Source organism: Conger conger, chromosome 8, assembly GCF_963514075.1.
Source record: "Conger conger chromosome 8, fConCon1.1, whole genome shotgun sequence".
Taxonomy (NCBI): domain Eukaryota; kingdom Metazoa; phylum Chordata; class Actinopteri; order Anguilliformes; family Congridae; genus Conger; species Conger conger.
The window spans coordinates 35,912,798-35,933,562 of record NC_083767.1 but is presented as its reverse complement, the minus strand read 5'-3'; the positions used below and the strand labels follow the sequence as shown (position 1 = coordinate 35,933,562).

The window sequence follows — 20,765 nt, the reverse complement described above, 5'->3', positions numbered from 1 at the left end:
GTGGAGCAACTGTACATGCCAGTGATGGCATAGCTTTGACCTAGAAATGACTGATGTCTGGCTAGTTGTCAAGATTTTTTAATTAGCTGTTCAAATCACGTCTCAGCTGATAGGTAGGCTGCACTGAAAAGGCTGCTGTGCACAGACAGGTTGTTGGTGCATGTTGGAAATCAGTAATCGGTAGCCGGTTGTTGGTGGGTAGTCACTGCCCCTTCCCAGTGTGCTGTCATCAGGAATCGCACTCAGGGTTAACATCTCAACTGCTAGACTGAGGCTTGTTTTCCCTCAACATTTTCCCTGTCAACATGGAATAAATAAACCCCCTATACACTTGGCATTAATATGCATCTCGGGTGATCGGATTGAAGTCAAATAGCGCTTGACCACATAAGCATTCAGCTGCAACCAAGACTCAATGAGGACGGATCGTGATCCGATCGCCTGAACCAACTCTGGAGGTGGTCAGGGATGCATAGTGGCCATATCGAACACAGGTGCAAATGCAGTCAATCTATATGCAACAACTACACTCAGTGAGCACTTTATTAGGTGCTTATTAGAGTTTTTGACCCATATCTGCATGATTGTATTCCACTGCTGCCACAAGATTGGCTGATTAGATAATCGCATGAATGAGTAGATGTTCCTAATAAAGTGCTCAGTGACTGTATGTAATTATAAATACAGTACATGTTCATTTAGCTTCACAGAAAACCCACCATTATCCTTCAATGGACACTTTTCTATTGCAAAAGCAACACAGTAACATTAGCCTAAAACAAGTCAGTTGCAATATCTGAGAAATATTAATGCCAGGTTTGAAAGTAATCTGCCTAAATCGTATCTAGATACAATCTGGATACAAGATGCACGTTAATGTAAAGAAGGCCTAATCGTGATAATACACTACAAATTAAAAGTGAGAGATATGGCTTTCTCGCTTTGTTGCACCGCAGAGATGACCAGGGAGAGCCAGTTGCTCATAAATATTCATCGGCGGGTGAGACTGTGACAGTTTTGTTTTTGCCACTAATTACTGTCGATATTCGTAGAATCGTTGTGACAGACAATCGCACAGAACCAGAAGGTGCTGTGGGTCTCCTGGGGTGGTAGTGGGCACGAGCTGGCCGGGTTGGGTGGGTGGCCGGGGGGGGGGGGTTGCCAATCATCCTGCAATTGACCCAAGCTGACCTGTGAGACCTTGGGTTTAAGTGGCTGCCACTCCTTTTGAATTTAATTTAAAAGTGCTGCAATGACAGTGATTTATTTTTTAAACACTTAAAAGTGGAATGGAGGCTGCCCCGTTTTAGAAACATCAGACACACTAAAGACCTGAATGTAATTGTTGCATCAGTTATTTTTTTTACCTTTCCCTTTTGATTCTTTTGCAACCACTTCCTGGAAGTGTGTTCCTCCAGTGTCCGCTGTGTGTTTTAGGTTATTGCGCTCCAATACAATCTGAAGTGTATTCTCAATTCATAAAATGTTTTGGTGGAAAGGAAAACAAACAAAAAATAATAATAAATAATAATAGCGAAAGTAATTATATGCTGTGGAAGGCTGTTGTTGCGCTGCTGTGGAAACAATAAATAATAAAAACTGTTATTTATATTGCACATTTTGGAAAACACAATGTGCTTCAGAGAAATTGGCCGCATATTTTACCTTGACAATGTCAACTGTTCTACATGTAAATCTGTATAGAGACAAGAAATTGTAGTTATGGCTCATTTCCTCTGTTCATCTTTTGACCCTCAATAGATTAAAGAGCTGCAGTGTTCTTTCATTACCAAAGAGTGTGGTTCTTTCATTTGGATCACTAGGTTGCTTTTTGTCCCATTGTTTGTATTGTGATTTGTACTATGCCTGCAGCATGAACAGGATATTTTTTTAATTTATGGATTAATTCCACTTGCAGCAGAATTGGTATGGATTTTCCAGTCATTAACTAGTGCCTCGATCCCTTCACCCCAGCGTCCCCTGTCTGTCTGTTCTTGTTGTCTGGGAACATTACTTATGTCTATATGCTGAGATCACTTTATCTGACTTATATTTTCAGTTAATAGAATTGAAGGGTGCCACTTTTTTCAATATTGATGGGTTTTTTATAGGACTAGACATCAGACAATGTGCCAAACTGATATTATTGGGTGACTGGATTTGAAAGGAGAGTCAGTAATACACATGACAAATGATGCCTTGAAGAGGTAATTTTCTGTTAGGAATGCAGGAATTCCCTCTGGGCCAATGAATTTCCCAGTACTGCTGAATTCACAGGGAAAATTGGTCCCTGTGCGTCTCCACGTGCATGCTAATTCACACCATACTCATCCCTGAATACTGCATTCTCACACTGTAGAGAACAAACCAGAATTAAGAGCAGTCAAGAAACACTGTGAGAACATGATCAACTCCAATGAAAAGGGTGCAAGCATACTTTATTTCAACCAATTTGCCCAGAGACAATCTGACTCTCTTGCTGGATCTTCTATTATTAGCTCTCTTTCCTCAATATTCTTCTCAAAATTTCAGATAATGTGAAGGTATTATTGTTCGTGCACTTGGAAATATCAGGATACATTTTACTATTTTTAATTGACTATGCTTGCATCTCTGAAAACTTTATTTTCTAAAATTTATTTTCAAGTTCTGCTTTTTTTTTTCTCAAGAATCCTTGCATTCTCCAGTAATGGGAGACCCAGTTTTTATTCTCTTGTGAAAAATAAATGATAAAATGAAGGGTAGTAATTCAAAAAGGTCAAGAGTACTCTGCCCCTGGTCATAAAGCCTTTTACAATTAATATCAATAATTAATACAATTAATAAGTGAACAGGAGGAGTGAACCTGACTTCTAAATGGTACAAAGTTAAACAAAATTACTTTTTATTTTAAAAATTTACAGTTACAAAATAAGAAAAAAAAAGGAAAAAGGAAAAAGTTTGGGAACCCTATCAGTTAGTACTTTGTAACAACTCCTCAAGAAAATGTTACAGCTTGTAAACACTTCCTGTAGAAGTCTTTCAATTCTCGCTTTTGGATTTTTTCCCCATTCTTCCTGGCAGAACACCTCTAGCTCAGAAATATTCTTCAGCCTGCTTGCATGTACAGAATGTTTGAGAACTCTCCACAGATTTTAAATAATATTCAAGTCTGGAGACCGTGTTGACCATTCCAAAATCTTCATCTGTCTTTTTTGGAAGTACTTCATGGTTGATTTCGAGGTATGCTTTGGATCATTGTCTTGCTGGAATGCCCAACCTCTCTTCAACTTTAATATCTGGACCGACCTTCAAATATTAGCCTCAAGAATTTCTTGATATTTGGTGGAATCCATTCTTCCTTCCACTCGCACAATATTTCCTGTGCCACTGTGTGCCTGCCACACAGTCCCAAAGCATAATGGATCCACCTCCATGCTTAACAGTTGGCAATGTGTTCTTCTCTACAAAGGCTTCACCCTTTTTTCTCCAAACTTACCTTTGTTGGCACTGGCCAAAAAGTTCTATTTTGGTTTTGTCAGTCCAAAGCACATTGTTCCAAAAGGCTTCAGGCCTCTCAATGTTTTCTTTTGCATACTTTAGACACTTTATTTTCTGTTGGTAAGGCAGTGATGTGTGGGTTCAACTGAGAATTTCTCACCAGGTCTCGGGCCATTATATCTGAAATCTGTATTGGTCTTCCAGACCTGGCCTTGACTTCAACTGTTCCATTCTCTTCCATTTTCTGATAGTGGAAATAGGTTGTTTCAAACGTTGTGAGAATTCATTTGTGGAAATCAACCAGCTACATTTGAAATCCTTGGACAACTGTTTCTGTTAACATCAGACAGAACAGCCACTGCAGTTGGATACTTTAATAAATAAAAAATTAAAAAATTAAAAAAGTTCAGCCCTGGAATTATACTCGCCTGACCCAGCAAGTAAATCACCTGGGTCTGGGCCTTGGTAATAATCTTCTTAAAAAGTAACAAAGAATAATCCAAAAGGATTCCCAAAGGTTTTTTATGATTTATAAACAGTAAAAAATGAAAATAAAAAGCAATCTTGCTGGAAAATTTGCAGAAAGGTCTCATGTACTCTATACCCTTTAGAATGAATGTTTGCTTTCAATCAAGTACAGATTAATTGTAACAGACTACTAGGGGTACCCACATTTTTGCACCTCACTGTACAGGTACATATGACTATGTATATATCCATGTCAGAAGATATTGAAAGTGTGTCAGATATAGCCACGTATGCCCAATGGATAAAATTAAGGAATAGTGATTGTGTCCAGCTCACGTCGATCCCTCCAGCTCACAAAGGGAAGCTAATCGACCCATTAAGTCCCTGTGCTGTAGGGAATGATAAAACAGCTTGCTTCTCATTTACTGTATCTTCCACTTTCCACAAGTCCATCCATCCGCCTTTCCCATTGAAATTCAAAATATTTTCTACTGCAAATGGTGTGTAGTTATATAAGCATATTTATCATCCTGAGAGACCCATCAACAAAAAATATTTCCAAAAAAATAAACACATTGAAGGAAAAGTATTTTCAAAAATATTGTTTTTTTTTTCATTGGATGTCTAGGTTTCAGTAAAATAGGGCTCTTGAGATTATGTGACTCATGCTGAAAATTATTTGTTGGCTGCTTGCATTTAGAACAGGGATCAGCATCTCATGGTCCTCGAGGACCGAGGACTCCTGGTTTTCCACCCTCCCTTTACCTGGGAGTCAGGTGTGAAGACAGTCTGACCAATCAGCAGCACTAATTACCAGGGAGAAAAGAAAACCAGGGCTGGATTTGAGGGCCACAGTTCATAATCCTTGCTTTAGAAAGTGCAGTGCTGCACAACTCTGCTTTTATGAAAGTCGCATCCCTGCAGTCTGATCAACCTAACAGTGCAGGCTTTTGCTGCTTATTAGACACATCATATTATTGGCACGCTTGCTAGCATAGCATGGTGCATGATCACCAGCATTTCCCTATCTTTTCAATCTTGATTGTTAGCATTACAAGCATGGTTGATTGTATTATTTGCCTACCTGCCATTTTCACCTTTCCATGATTGCTGGCATTGTTAGCATAATTCTACAATTTTGAAGAATAGTTGGAGTATTTGCATTGCTATCAGCATGATGGTGTTCCCAGTGTAGTGACGGTATATTTGATTATGTCAAGTCCAGTACTGATGTGGCGTGTGGTGTCTGTTTTCATATGCAGGTGGGATTCCATTCATCCTGACAGGAGAGCTGTTTGAACAATCATTTCGACCGGCTGCTTTTATGATCGCTGGGACCATCAACTGGCTCGCTAACTTCGCTGTGGGGCTCCTGTTCCCTTTCATCCAGGTTTGTGTGTGTGTCTGCATGCGTACGTGCATGCGTGCGTGTGTGTGGTTGTCTGTGTAAGTAAGAATAGGAGAGAATATCGTCACTCATTTGTGGACCCTCTTATGAATTTAGTCCAATCTGGTCATATTGATGATCAGTTAGTCAAATTACTGGCAGAAAATGTGATTGATTGATGACTAGGAGGGCAGATTACTGCAAACTAAAATTGAGTTGAACTGTTGTACAGAGTGGTTGTCGACACTTTGGTTATCGCCTTCTTATTGTTTCCAAAATGACTAGCCTTTTATCCATAAATATGAGAAATATGTGGGAAACATCTCATTTTAGAGCCTGAGGTACCTGAATCATCCGCAAAGAAATCTGAGATAAAAAATAAACGGTTTTATATTTTTTAAATCATACCGTATCAATATGAAACAAGGTTAACTGATTTTTAAGGACACAAATGGGGTTAAATAGACCCTAAACATAATAGGATGGTTAAGAAGCATAGCTTTCAATTGTCCATTCATTAGCATCTTTTCATCAGCTACCTTTTTTTCATTTCACCTCAGCTCAATGTTTTCACCTTTTCTTTTTTTCTCCCCAAATTCATACTGCCGATTTTCCTTCTTTGACAGTTAGAACCTGGCAATTACAAGCAGAATCAGACACCAGACTCTGTTTAATCAACTGGTGCTCTCATTTCTCCATATAGTATGGGGTTTCCACCTACCTTTGAACCCCATGTCCTTAAAGTATCCTCAGTGCTATGGCTTTGATCCCTGCACACCTTCAGTAATAGGCAGTTTATTTGATTCCATTCCATTGTTATTTTAATGCTACTGTACCAGCGGGTGAAAAAAATCAGGGCTGATGTACATAGAAATTCAGTGAAATGTACTAAGGAACTAAGTATAAAAGAAAGTATAAAACCCCCTCACCAAGTAAAAAAACACTTCAAAGTTATATTTGCTTACCTAATAAAAAAAGGACGCAAATATAAAAGTTTCTGAAAACTATGCATTGACATCAGATATATAAATACATAAATAAGAGACTAGCTAAATGACATTTCTGGCATCAACAAATATAGTAATTTAAATATTTGCATCTTCCTTTTTTATCTTTGTGTCCACACTGTGGAATGGCAGCACACTTATTAAATGAATGCTCAAAAACCCCATAAATATTAAAATGCAACTGATTTTAATAATGCATGTACTATTTACTCTGGACCTGATCCACATTACTCTCAGACACTGGAATATTTATTTTACCCAAAAATAACTGTGCAAATGTCAAAAGAAATAACGCCGTGCGTGGGGTCAGTACCCCTACATCGTTTTACACCTACATGCGTCTGCAACTTTCTTTAACTTCATCCTGCCACCATGACCTCCTGCTGAGCTACTCTTGAACAGCTCGGAAATCTCACAAGCACTCCTGAATTCCTATAAACGTAGGAGAGGGCACTCCAGGCAAATGCTTTATGCCACACTTGTATTCTCGCTGTTATAATTAAAACACATTTGCTATGTTTTTCTGTTTGCACATTTGCATATTTCCTACTTTTTTATTGAAAGTAAGACGTTTCCTCCCAGTGGTTTTTGTAGCATATTGTCTCGGGAGGTATTTCTTAAAAAAAATGCATTTTGACACAAAACCGGGAAAAAAAGTGGTACCATTTTGTTCTCAGTAGATGGCCCCGGTCGTTAATTACAGCCGGTTACACTTGATTGTTGTCTCAGCGCCAGCCGGAAGATGGTGGAAGACGCGTCTCGCTGGGTAAGGTTCCCGACGGTGCCCTGCGTCTGCAGGTGTGAATGACGTCCCTGTCAGTTTTTATCAGTGGCAGCTTATCATCAACATCAACATCATCGCCATCATCACACCTTTAGAAACAAGCACAACGCCTTCTCTTCCCATCAGTCGCTGGATCAGCTGGTAGAGCCAAACCCGAAAACGTATTTTCATTTCTCAAGGCGTTTCTTTTATAAAAACTCCTTATTTTTATCGAACAGTCAGTCAACATACACAGTGCAGTCTGTGAATATTTGGACAGATTATTTTATTTGAGGGTATTTTCATCCATATTATTTTTTTTTTTATACGTAGTTCCTCGTTTTTAGGGGACCACAAGTCATTAGACAATTAACTGCAGTGTAGCAGTAGCTTAGGGATATACAGTACTGTATATTGACTTTTTCATGCACTTTTAATTTATGGAAATGAGCCCCCTCAGCGATGTGCTAGATCTGGAGCAGGGTAGCTATACAGGGACTGAATAAGGAATGTGTGGGAAGAGAGGGGTATTTTTGGCAGCATTAAGAGCCCTGATGATGTAGAGCAGAGGGGTGTGGTGTAGAACAGAGGGGTGTGGTGTAGAGCAGAGGGGTGTGGTATAGAACAGAGGGGTGTGGTGTAGGACAGAGGGGTGTGGTGTAGAGCAGAGGGGTGTGGTGTAGAGCAGAGGGGTGTGGTTTGGAGCAGAGGGGTGTAGTGTACAGCAGAGGGGTGTGGTGTAGAGCAGAGGGGTGTGGTATAGAACAGAGGGGTGTGGTGTAGAGCAGAGGGGTGTGATAGGGGAGCAGGCACATTTGAGCCCTGGGGAATGGTATGGGAGAGATGACCGCTGGTAACATGACCCATATCTGGTTCACATTGTTATGGACCACCTAAAGTTGCCTGAACATTGAAAAAATCACAAAAATAAGTCATTCAAGTACTTTTGTTGTATATTTTGACTTATAATATTATACTTTTATGCTAAATAAGACAAAGAGTTTCCCAATCAGATGAGACAGTTTGGCTCATTTAAAGTTTTGCCAATGGGGTAACACAATATCTCTTGACAAGCAAAATTTAACTTAACACAAGCTAATGTTTTCTACTTGAGAAAAAAATGTTTCAGATCTCATTAAAACACTTGTTAAGACTGACTTTTCTGCAGTGCTCCACTCTCCTGTAATTGCCTTGTGAAGTTGTAGGTTCCCTATAAAAGCTTGAGAAGAAAGGATTAGGAAGGGGCGAGTAGAGACGGGTAGAGTGGGAGCGAGAAAGGGAGAGAGGGAAAGAAAAGATGACGGGTGACCGCCTTTGTGTTTTGAGGCTGTATCTCTGAAAGGAAGGTCTGTGGGCTGTTTTCATCCTGCCAGAAAGCCCCTCTGCCCATGAAATAATGAGGGCCCCAGCCCAGCAGGGGAGAAAAGCAAGGTGACACAGATCAATCGCCAGCCAAGGACATGGGTGTCCTGCCTTTCTTCCCCACATCCATACTCTTTGGGTTAACCATTCATTACCCACAGGCCTGCACATGCCACCCTGGGAAATTGCTTCGATACCTGCCACCTAGGCCGGCAGTCTCTCACAGATGAACCTTCTTTGCACTGTCTACCATGTAAGATCTTTACCCACTTCTTACCCACCACCATTTTAATTTGTAATACACGTTCTTGATTTGTAGTATGAATCATGAATATCCCTGCGACCCCGTTCAGGATAAGCGGGTTAAGATAATGGGTGGATGGATGGATCATGAATATTTCCTGTTCAGCCTGACACTGTTTTATATTAGTTATATTAGTTGTTTCCCCATTCTGGGTGTCGCCTATTTGACTGGCAGAGGCAAATCTCCACCTTAGGAAATAATGATGAGGAGATTCCCAGCTCACTAGCTGCATGCTAATGGCTGTAGCACCTCCATTTGCTGGCACGGCAAAGCCAAGTGTCGGTGTCCCGCTGATGTCGCTAAGCCCAGTGCGCACCGCTACACAAGGCTGAAGTCCTGGCATAATGGCAGCCGGTCACTAACAAGCAGGGTGATTGACATTGGTGTCCGGATCCTTGGGCTCTTCCATGCTCGTTCTGTTGGTAAATGAGGTGGAACCCCAACAAGGATCCTCAGGAAAAAGCTGGCTTTGGGACTTCCCCAGAGGCTCAGTGGAATCCGGTTAAAAAGCATGCTCTCAAACACAAAAGCCCAGGAGTCAGTCCCTTACAGGACTGGAACGTGCTGAAAATATATTGTGAAATAAAACATTTAATAAAGATGCTACCAATACTTCACAATATACAGTAGGGGCAAAAATACACATTAGGGCAAACCTGAATATGTAGGTGTGTAGGTGTGCATGTGAGTGCATGTATGCCCATATACATGTATTTATTATTAAGGGGTGTATGTGTGTGCATGTGTGTAAGTGTTCACGCATATGTGTGCATATATGTGTGTGTGTGTACGTGTGTGGGTATGTACGTATGTGTGTGTGCGACTGCCTGTGCATGCGTATGCGTGTCTGTGCATGTGTGTGTGTGTGTGTGTGTGTGTGTATATGTGTGTGAGTGTGTGTGTGTACAGTTTGTGTCGTGTGTGACCTTGTTCTGACCTCAGTGATTCACAGAGACGCATATGTGCTTTGGTTACGGATCCAGATATTATTTGCAAGTCCAGCACCTTTTATGATTCAATAAAAAGTGACTCCACCATTTACTGTAGGCCAGTTCCTGTATCAGGTCCCTATGATGCGGTAGAGTTCAGCTCCCTCACATGCACTGTTAGGTTCCCAATCCCCGCATATCAAAGCAGAGGACTAGAACAGCACTGATCCATTAGAGAGCAGAGGAATCCTTTGGTGTAAAGTTTAAAAACGCCTCTGCAAATTCATGAAAGGCATGAGTCACTGGTTGAGAGGCATTTGAATAAAGAATTCCTATAGACTTTCCACATTTCCCTCGGACTGTGGATCCGGAAGACAGAACACAAAGACAGTTGGGCCTGGGAGTTCCAGTACCGACTAGCACCGACCAATTTCGTACTATTTGGCCTACAAGTACTACACTGAAGCGTGACTTCAAGCTCCAACCAATTTTGTATTTGGCACGACAGCAGGTGGTTTAAGAGGGTGGTTTTTTTAATGAGACATGCATTTTAGATCTCATGTGCATTTCAACATAGACTGTTCTGTAGTCCCCTGTCCATTCTGCCATATACACCACACTAGTCTCCTGTGGGTATTCTAACGTAATGTGCAGTACATTGAGCAAATCAATATGCACTATTCAGGGGTCGTCTGAAAACAAGAATCACATTGCCATATAAGATACTAACAATTCTACAACACTTCCCATTAAAGTACATACTGTATATGTAGTGATTGGTATCTTCGTAATCGTTACGCTGTTCAACAGGCAGCCGATGCAGTTATCTTGGAACAAGTGTGGTATTTCCAGACCACTAGGTGTCTGTTAATAAGCAATCAGTAGCATTTTGGCCTAGCAGCATCCTGTTATATGTATAATATGACTGTCCAGCAAAGAAAAAAGTTACTCTAGTCCAAAACCTTTCATAAAGAAACTGAGCCATTGTGATTACCACAATGTAGCATGGTGAAGTTAGAAGAAGTGAGAAACTTTTTGATCATGAAATGCTGACATTTTGACAATGAGTTTGACTTATGTAAGTTTAGTATGAGCAAGGAGACATTTGAGAATAGTACACTTTGTCCTTTCTTACAAATGGCATGCAGTTATGGGGGTTATATCGAAGGCAGTCTTTTTAAGATTGCTTGTCCTCCCATAATGAGTTAAGGCAAAGGTGCATGGACTTGATTGATCGACAGTGTTTCCTCTGTAGAAATGTGTGGTTGAAAATAGGGACCCTACACTGATTGCACATTTCCTTTTAGAATGTCAGTCTTGTATCCGCAGATAGAGATTTTTTTCCTTTAAATATGAATGTATCGTTATATTTATGTCATATATTGCCTTTCCATTTTCCATGATCCTTTCCATGAAAAGAATATCGGAATTTTTTTCTTTCCCTTTCTCTCTTTGCCTTGTTGCTTGTGGGGGTTGTCTGTGCTTGTCCATTTGTTGTTAGTTGTGTTTTTTGATGCACTATAGTTCAATATTGTCCCATTAGAGGGGTTTTAGAAAATGCACTAAAAAAACTAAAACACCAAATACTCTCTCAGTTCTGTATTTGTATCTCTTTACTTCTGACTGATTCCCTTTGAGTGTAACTAAGCTTCTTATCATGGGTGATCCTAACACAAGCTTTTGTCACATATCAATGTCATTCAGACCCCAGTAGACTCCTAATTTATTGACTGTATTGACTGTGGTTTGAGATGTCCAACCATGTGTAAAATTGGTTGTGGAAAAAAAAACATAGAATTTTGTCAAACAGACGTTATTTACCATTGTATTCTCTGTAAACTATAGACTGTTGTGTCCCAGCATTACGATAATTTTCACATTTTCTGAGATATTCAAAATAACCTTGTCCGGCAGCAACAATCATTCCAAGGTTAAAGTCACTTAGATGACATTTCTGCCCATTCTGATGTTTAGGAGAATGTTTATTTTTAGACTTATTGGTCTTCAGCTGCTGTAGCCTATCCACTTAGAGTTTTGACGCGTTGTGTGTTCAGACATGCTCAAACAAGGAGCTGGTCTGAACTGGTCAAAAAGCTACCAACCATTTCAATACATAGCTTGAGCTGTTTTTTTGTTTTTTTTCAGCAGAGAATCCATTTCTTGTTCTTTCATCTTGTCATAAAAATACAGTAATGTCACATGAAGAAGAACAATGTGAGATTACCGCACTGGAGGGAAGGCATCTCTTCCCTCCATCTGGCCCGCCTGTCCGTAACGGCAAAGAAAATGAAGGCAGGTGGAGGGCAACGATCAATTTAGGGATGGCAGCGGGTCGTTCTCGACCACGTGTACGTTCAGCAGCTCCACTTTCTCTCCAGGTGATTGATTACTTAAATGTCGCCATTGCTCCCTGGTGATTGAGGAACAGGCTCGTGCTGTGGCATGGGCAGGGGGTAGGTCTGATTACAAAGGCCTGGGGTGGGACAGAGTCCTGCTGATGGAGGTATAACCAGCCTGTGCTGTGTGATTAGCCTGTGCTGTGTGATTAGAATGTGCGGTGTGATTAAGCTGTGCTGTATCTTTAGCCTGTGCTGTGTGATGAGACTGTGCTGCATCTTTAGCCTGTGCTGTGTGATGAGACTGTGCTGTGTGATTAACCTGTGCTGTGTGATTAGGCTATGCTGTGTCATTAGACTTTGCTGTGTCATTAGAATGTGATCGGTCTGTGCTGTGTGATTAGCCTGTGCTGTGTGATGAAACTGTGCTGTGTGATTAGCCTGCATCAGCCTGCATCAGCCTGGCCTGCTACAGTAGTTCCTAGCACTTGATATCCTGCCAGCCCAGAGCTCCAGTTTATGCAGTAAGGAGATGCTGTTATATCCACACAGGAGCTCCCAGTTTGCTACCTACTGTATAGTCTATTTATAGAACAGCAATCTTCTTTCCTGGTCCTGGAGACAGAATAAAGGAAATATGTAACTCCACTTAGCGGCAACAACTTTTTAACAGGAGACCACAAAAACCATGGGGAGTCAAATTCTTGAAGTGCTTCTCTATCATCCCACTTATTCTTGAAACTGAAAGTGATTTGTAAATCTGAAAAAAATATATATATCAATATCGAGGCAAGTTCAAGATCTCCCAATCAAATTCTCACTGATGTCAACTCAAACATGCGTTCAGTCACACATGAATATGAGGACAGCAGGCTGTTGATTAGCTCACTCAGTTAAAGTGGCGCTTCCAGCGCATGAGCGGGCAAATCAAATCCAACCATTCCGGACAGTGGCCATCAGCCCTTCAGGGGCAACACACAATTGGTGTTGCATCGCTCAAGGGATATATGGGATGGATTCAGACAGTGGGTATAGCAATAGTCATCGCTTAAGCGACCTCTGTTGACCATCTGGGCCCCTGTGGCCTGCTCTCCATACACATGTATGAGTGGGTCTCCTCCTACTTGTGGCTGCGGTGTGCAAACAAACAGCTGGCTGGCACTGCGCGTTTCGAACGAGCGCTGCAAGTTGACTTCACTCTCCTTTCGGGGGATGTCTTCAGGGGGCGTGGATGAGCATGCCTGAACAAAGTTTGCAAATCAGACATCCAAATTTGGGTGGGATTGGAGACGCCTAATTTAAATATATGTTAATAAAAGAATAAAGGACAGCATAAGCAGGGAAATGAAAAGAAGTGCTGCCCTGTTACAAGCCTTTAATCTCAGCCTCTGAGTTCAGAATTTGTATTTTTCATTTTGGATTCAGGACCAACCTCTGCAGTGCTGTATATTTTTCAGTTAAGCTTTCTATAAGCTCTGCACTGGGCACTGTGTATAATTAATAATGTATTACACATGAGTTGTATAGCCATTTTTGCAATCCCAAGATTGCATTTTTGAGGGGTATAGAGTGCAGTGAGTTGTTTACCAAGGACATGGTGGTCACAGCACCAGGAAAATAATAAATTAACCAGCATCACAATGTGAAAATGCAGTATGATGGAGCATAATTTCAACAAGCTATGTTTGACAGCATGTTATGGGTGGTCTTATGCTAAACGCTACATAATGCATCCATATACATGACATGACCGTCATCACAACTGCAGAACTAGTAGAGCGATCATGTGGATAAGCTGGGTCAAGGCTTTGGATGTGAATGGAAAGGACAGACCAGTCAGTATTTCTAGCATAAAATGTCCTCACAGTTGCTGCTGCACTCCTGGTATGTGGCTGAACATTGCATTTCACATCTAGCAGTGGAGCAGGTGAACTCCCCTACCAAGAAGTGTTCTGCGCTCAGGACAACAGCCAGTCCCCTTTTCACACACACTCATATGCGTGCAGGCACGCACACACACATACACACACACACACACACACACACACACCTCATCCCCTCATTATAATCTGACCAAGCAGTGTCTCATTCACACTGCTTGGTCATTTTAGGCACATCCCTGTTTCTGACCTCTTCCAACAAAGTGAATAAGATTAATCAGATATGTGTACTTATGTATGTATATATGTACATGCATGCATATATGCGCTGTATGTACTGTATGCTTGTATGTATGGATGTATTTGGACATGCGTGTATGTATGTGCAGTTGAAGTTGGAAGTTTACATACACTTAGGTTGTAGTCATTAAAACACATTTTTAATCACTCCACAGATTTTATGTTAGCAAACTATAGTGTTAGCAAGTCATTAGGGCATCTACTTTGTGCATGACGCAAGTAATTTTTCTGAGAATTGTTTACAGGCAGATTATTTCACTTTTAATTCACTATATCACAATTCCAGTGGCTTAGAAGTTTACATAAACTAAGTTGACTGTGCCTTTAGACAGCTTGGAAAATTCCAGAAAATGATGTCATGGCTTTAGAAACTTCTGATAGCCTAAGTGACATTATTTGAGTCAATGGGAGGTATACCTGTGGATGTATTTTAAGGCCTACCTTCACACTTAGTGCCTCTTTGCTTGACATCATGGGAAAATCAAAATAAATCAGCGAAGACCTCAGAAAACAAAATGTGGGCCCACACAATCCTTGGGATCAATTTACAAATGCCTGAAGGTACCACGTCTGTCTGTACAAACAGCAGTACGCAAGTATAAACACCATGGGACCACGCAGCCATCATACCGCTCAGGAAGGAGACGTGTCATAGAGATGAACATGATTTGGTGCGAAAAGTGCAAATCAATCCCGGAACAACAGCAAAGGACCTTGAGAAGGTGCTGGAGGGAACAGATACAAAAGTATCTATATCCACAGTCAAACGAGTCCTATATCGACATAACTTGCTGCTCAGCTGTCATGTCTGTGCCCTTTTTTCCTAATTTCCCTATGTTCTGTGTGTTTTTCTGTGTGCTCACTATGGTCCATGTTTTTCCTCTCTATTATGTGTCTCTGCCATCCACTCCTTATATGTACTTCCTTCCTGTCATTTGTCTCTCCTGTGTCTCATTAACTGGTCCCAGGCACTCACACCTGTTCATCTTTAGTTCATTTGTCAGTGTATTTATACCTGCCTGTTTGTTCTGTTCTTGGTTGGTTTGTCAGCTTTTGTCATTGTGTTATGCTCACGCTGTTCTGGTCTAGCCTCTGGTTTCCCCGTCCTGTTCACCTGTCTCTGTCTCTGTTCGTTGGGATATCTGGGATATCGACCTCGCCTGGTTTTTTGGATTGTCTTTCTTGGATTCTGTTTCTGTACCGTTGCCCTGTTTTAGGATTGACTGAATTGTGGCAGAATTTCTGCCTGTTATTATTAATGCCTGCCATTTTTTACTCATCCCTGAGTCTGCACTTGGTCCTTCTGTCCACCAGTCCTGACTCTCAGCAAGGAAGAAGCCACTGCTCCAAAACTGCCATAAAAAAGCCAGACGACAGTTTGCAACTGCATATGGGGAGAAAGATCTTACTTTTTGGAGAAATGTCCTCTGGTCTGATAAAACAAAAATGGCCATAGGGTAGCCTATAATGGCTATAATGACCATTGTTATGTTTGGAGGAAAGGGTTAGGCTTGCAAGCTAAGGAACACCATCCCAACCGTGAAGCATGGAGTGGCAGCATCATGTTGTGATGGTGCTTTGCTGCAGGAGGGTCTGGTGCATTTATAGATGGCATCATGAGAATATGTGGAAATATCGACGCAACAAATGAAGGCATCAGCCAGAAAAGCTTGGACGGACATGACTATTCCAAATGGACAATGACGCAAAGCACACTTTACCCAAAGTTGTGGCAAAATGCTTTAAGGACAACAAGGTCAAGGTATTGGAGTGGCCTTCACAAAATGCTGACCTCAATCCAATCGAAAACATGTGGGCAGAACTGAAAAAGTGTGTGCGAGCAAGAAGGCCTACAAACCTGACTCAGTTACACCAGTTCTGTCAGGAAGAATGGGCTAAAATTCCAGCTACTTCTTGTGAGAAGCTTGTGGAAGGCTACCCAAAACATTTGACCCAAGTTAAACAATTTAAAGGTAATGTAGCAAATACTAGTGTATGTAATCTTCTGAGCCACTGGGAATGGGATGAAAGAAAGAAAAGCTGAAATAAATAATTCTCTCAACTATTATTCTGACATTTCACATTCTTAAAATAAAGTTATGATCCTAACTGACCTTAGACAGGGAATTTTTACTCGGATTAAATGTCAGGAATTTTGAGTTGAAATGGATTTGGCTAAGGTGTTTGTAAACTTCCAACTTCTACTGTATGTACTGTGTGTGGGCATGTCAGTATATACCGATGTACAGAATATACTATGTATAGTATTGTAAAAGTATATACTGTACGTGTGGTGCTGCAAAGCTATAATGGGATGCAGGAGAGGGATCTGGCAGGCTGGTGACACAGGGCTCTGCACAAGTGTAATGATGAGGGCACTTTTAGAACTGACTCTGTTTGGCTTCTCAGCAGACTCAAAGGTCTACTCAAGAGTGACAAACAGACTGACATCAAAGTCATTCAAATAAGTCTCCGAAGTTTGAGCACTGCTGAGAGAACAGGTCCCCAGCCACAACATCTCAAACATGTCAGTACAAAGGAGCAGGCATTCTGCCAAATACTTGACATGCCCTCTTCCACTTAACAGCAGGCAAATATTGACCAAAGGTGATACTTCAAGTCAATCAGCGGCTGTAACCGCAAGTATATCCTCAAAAAGTTTGCTGTAGGCTCTGCCGGTTGTGAGAGGAATTGTGGTGTGTTTGTTGCAAGTTTTTTTTTTTTTTTTTTCTTCTTTCTAGCACTTAGAGCTGCAGCACTGGAGGAGGTGACCTGTTATTAATGTTTTTTCTTACTTTCGTTTAGTTTTTTTCGTGTTGATGATACTTGAGTGCTTTTCAATGGCTCCAGCAGCATGCTGTGCCAGGAATGAGACAGGCCAACACTTCTTAGACCCATAGCTTTCTCTTCATCCTGAAGTCTAGAAAGCAGAAAAGACATAGCGTGTGTGTGTGTGTGCATGTGTGTGTGCGCGCATTTGTGTGCGTGTGCGTGTATGTGTGTTTGTGTGAGTGTATGTGCATGTACACTTGCACATACACACAGACGCGCACACACACACACACACACACACACACACATACAAACATTTGTTTGTATGTGCTTGCGTATTCACTAGTATTCGTAGTCTCTGGGCGCGCAGTGGCGTGAACAGCAGCAGTCTGGCAAGGAGATCCCTGAAGTGCTCTGCATGGTTGTGTTTGTCAAAAAGGCATTAAAATGTATTTTTAATGCTTACTCATCTCTTCTCATTTCAGAATATCTTCCAAATATAATTTTTGAACTTTAGATATGACAAAATCTATAGACACCAAATTATCTGCATGGAATAACAGTGCAAGATGAAAAGCCTCGATCGCAATCGACAGTCCCACTGTAACCCAACAATTCTGCTAGATGAGCACATTTAGATGCAGATCGTGTCGTCTGTGCACAGCCCTACGGAAAACTGCAGTAAAGAGAATGACAGAGGCCATGATAGGAAGACTGAGAGAGAAGGGATTGATATGACGCAGAGAGGAGAGGGGAAGAAAGAGAAAGGGAGAGAGATGAAAGAGTGGAAGAGAAAGAGGGGGTTGGGTGGGGTGGGGGGGTATTTTTAGCGGTGGAGAGACATAAATAGACAGGCGCCGGCCGGCCCTGGGGGAAGACGGCCCAGGCAGGCCAGTGTCTCACACTGAGTCATCCAGCTCCTGGGGCCTGCTGGAACCAGCACTGTCACAGGCCAGACCACTGTGTACCGCGACACGGCAACACCCCATATCCTTCACCCGTCTCTCATATTATACTCCCACTCTCTACCCTATACCATCCTCTCTCATATTATACTCCCACTCTCTCTCCTATACCCCCCTCTCTCATATTATACTCCCACTCTCTCTCCTATACCATCTCTCTCATATTATACTCCCACTCTCTCTCCTATACCATCTCTCTCATATTATACTCCCACTATTTATCCTATACCGCCTCTCATATTATACTCCCACTATTTATCCTATATCCCCCTCTCTCATATTATACTCCCACTCTCTACCCTATACCATCCTCTCTCATATTATACTCCCACTCTCTCTCCTGTACCCCCCTCTCTCATATTATACTCCCACTCTCTCTCCTATACCATCTCTCTCATATTATACTCCCACTCTCTCTCCTATACCATCTCTCTCATATTATACTCCCACTATTTATCCTATACCCCCCTCTCATATTATACTCCCACTCTCTCTCCTATACCATCTCTCTCATATTATACTCCCACTATTTATCCTATACTCCCCTCTCATATTATACTCCCACTATTTATCCTATACCCCCCTCTCTCATATTATACTCCCACTCTCTACCCTATACCCCCCCTCTCATATTATACCCTACTCTCTACCATATACCTCCCTATCTCCTATTATATATTTTCTCTACGTTTTACCCCCTTCTCTCATATTATACACTCTCTCTACCTTATACCCCATCTCATTTTATACCTTCTCTGTCTACCATATACCCCTCCATCTCACCATCATACCCCCTCTATCTCTTTTCTTTCTATACCTCCCCCTCACATTTACCCTGTTCCCTCTCTTCTGCAAGCTCTCTGAATGAAGAATGTTACAAACCAAAACTTTTAACCAAAAGATTTAAATGTTTCTATGAAATTTCTCAGCAATTTGCAATCATTTCGCTGGTATTTAAAGGAATATTTCAAATGAAGTCTTACTTTTTATATACTCCATCACTCGACTGAAATCGCAGAATGTTTGTGATAGTTCCAGCGTCGCCCGACTTTGACGATGGTCTCTGTTCAATTGAAAATATATTTCATGTATGAAGTATAAACTGAATGTCACTGGTTGCAGCGACAGTGTATAGTATAGTATAGTGCAAGTATAAACCAGACTTAAATGATAAATAATTATATTATTATTATTGTTGTTATTATTATTATTATTATTATTATTAACTCCAGCATTAATCTTTTTTCTCAGTCATTACACAATTATTTGAAGTGGTAACGCCTGCTCAATCAATCACAGATATTGAGCTCAGAACATTAAGACCGTTTGTGCCATTTTGCGCTGGATGGGTTTCCCAGAGGTCATCTGTACACCTGTCTCTGCATAAATGCATATCGACCCAGGATAAAAAAAGAGCGCTAGGGACATAAGCATCAACAGGAACGATAATCTCATCGCCATGGACTGTAATACAGTGTATTTTGAAAGACGGGATTAAGGTCACAGATACGGATACTTTAACTGCGCTGAAGGTTGTCATGGCAGCCCTGCAGATCACCAGGGGTGGCCGTTGGTGCCGATGTCACTGTTTACATGATCACTTTTGCTAATGCTTCCATTTGTGAAATAAACAACACTTCCATTTGTAAAAGGGCTTTGTACCTGGGTGGAAAATTGTGAAAAACTTGAAAGTTAACAGAACAGTTAATTAACAATAAGCATCACTGTTCTGCCTGGTCCTTCTGAATGGACTGATCCCTTGAGAGGCATGTTTGTGTTGTCTGTTGTTCTCAATAAAGATTTGGCACAGTCCTACAGGGTTTCACTATCCTGTGCGCTATATGTAGGCCTCGTGTTTTTTCAAAGGAGACAACACGTGCCACTGTGAAGCTTGATTAAGTAGTAGGTCAAAATTCAAGAAGAAGACAAAGAACTCAAAGGCATTCTGTCTCTCTTCTGCTCACTGAACTACAGGTTGTCTGTCTTCCTTATTTTTTTCACCACTGAAGAGACCAAAGACTTTTAATTTGTCACATGTGATAAGCCCCAGAATGAAGGGAAAATGGGGGGATGGGGGTTGTGGGAGTGGGGTGGGGGGTGGGGTCAGTGTAAACCGGCTGAAGGATTGCCTTAATCTCGCAGAGCCCTTTGTGGAGATATTTTTCATTCAATATATTATTTATTTCCACGGCAGCTACACGCATTTTGTGCTTTTCCTGCTTCGCGGAATTATCCGGGTCTCCTTCTGCCTTCTGTTCTCTGAGAGTATAATAGGTGGAGAGGTAGAGCAGAGCGGTTTTTCGCTTTCATGCACCAGTTATCCAAAGCTTATTCTGGACGAAGCAAATGAATGTCACCGATTTGCACTGTGTTTTGAATTACACGTGGGCAGCATAGAGACAGTCACCATGGTACATTTTTGGATTTTTGTTTTTTAAACAAAGTGACCTGAAACCACTTAATTGATTAGAAACGTTAAAGCTCAGGTATCAGATGGTGGAAAGACTCTTAAGAACTTGCTTGGGAACAGGTTACGTGGCAGTTTACGAAGAGGCAGACGTTTCAGGTGTCCACCATTTCACAGAAGTGAAAAATATCGCAATGCCTGCAAGCAGAGATTTTTATGTTTGCTGTGTATTGTCAAGTGTTGCACATATTTTATTTCAATGTTTTCCATATGCATTTCTGTAATATATCGTTAAACACATTCCAAATATGCTTAAATATGTGTGTATATTCATTCAATTGTGGGTCAATGACCTTTAAGATCAATATCAACAATATTGTACATTGATATTTACACTGATTTTGA

General features: G+C 41.2%; 1 protein-coding gene across 2 annotated transcripts in view; it reads left to right on the top strand.

The window, feature by feature from the left end:
- The window catches only part of slc2a9l2 (solute carrier family 2 member 9, like 2), a 158,170-nt gene that overhangs the window by 132,737 nt on the left and 4,668 nt on the right, over window positions 1-20,765 (top strand). For both annotated transcript variants that reach the window (XM_061251989.1, XM_061251990.1), the window contains one exon: window positions 5,211-5,338. In XM_061251989.1, coding sequence (XP_061107973.1) covers window positions 5,211-5,338 — 128 coding nt within the window. The remainder of the gene's footprint in view (window positions 1-5,210; window positions 5,339-20,765) is intronic.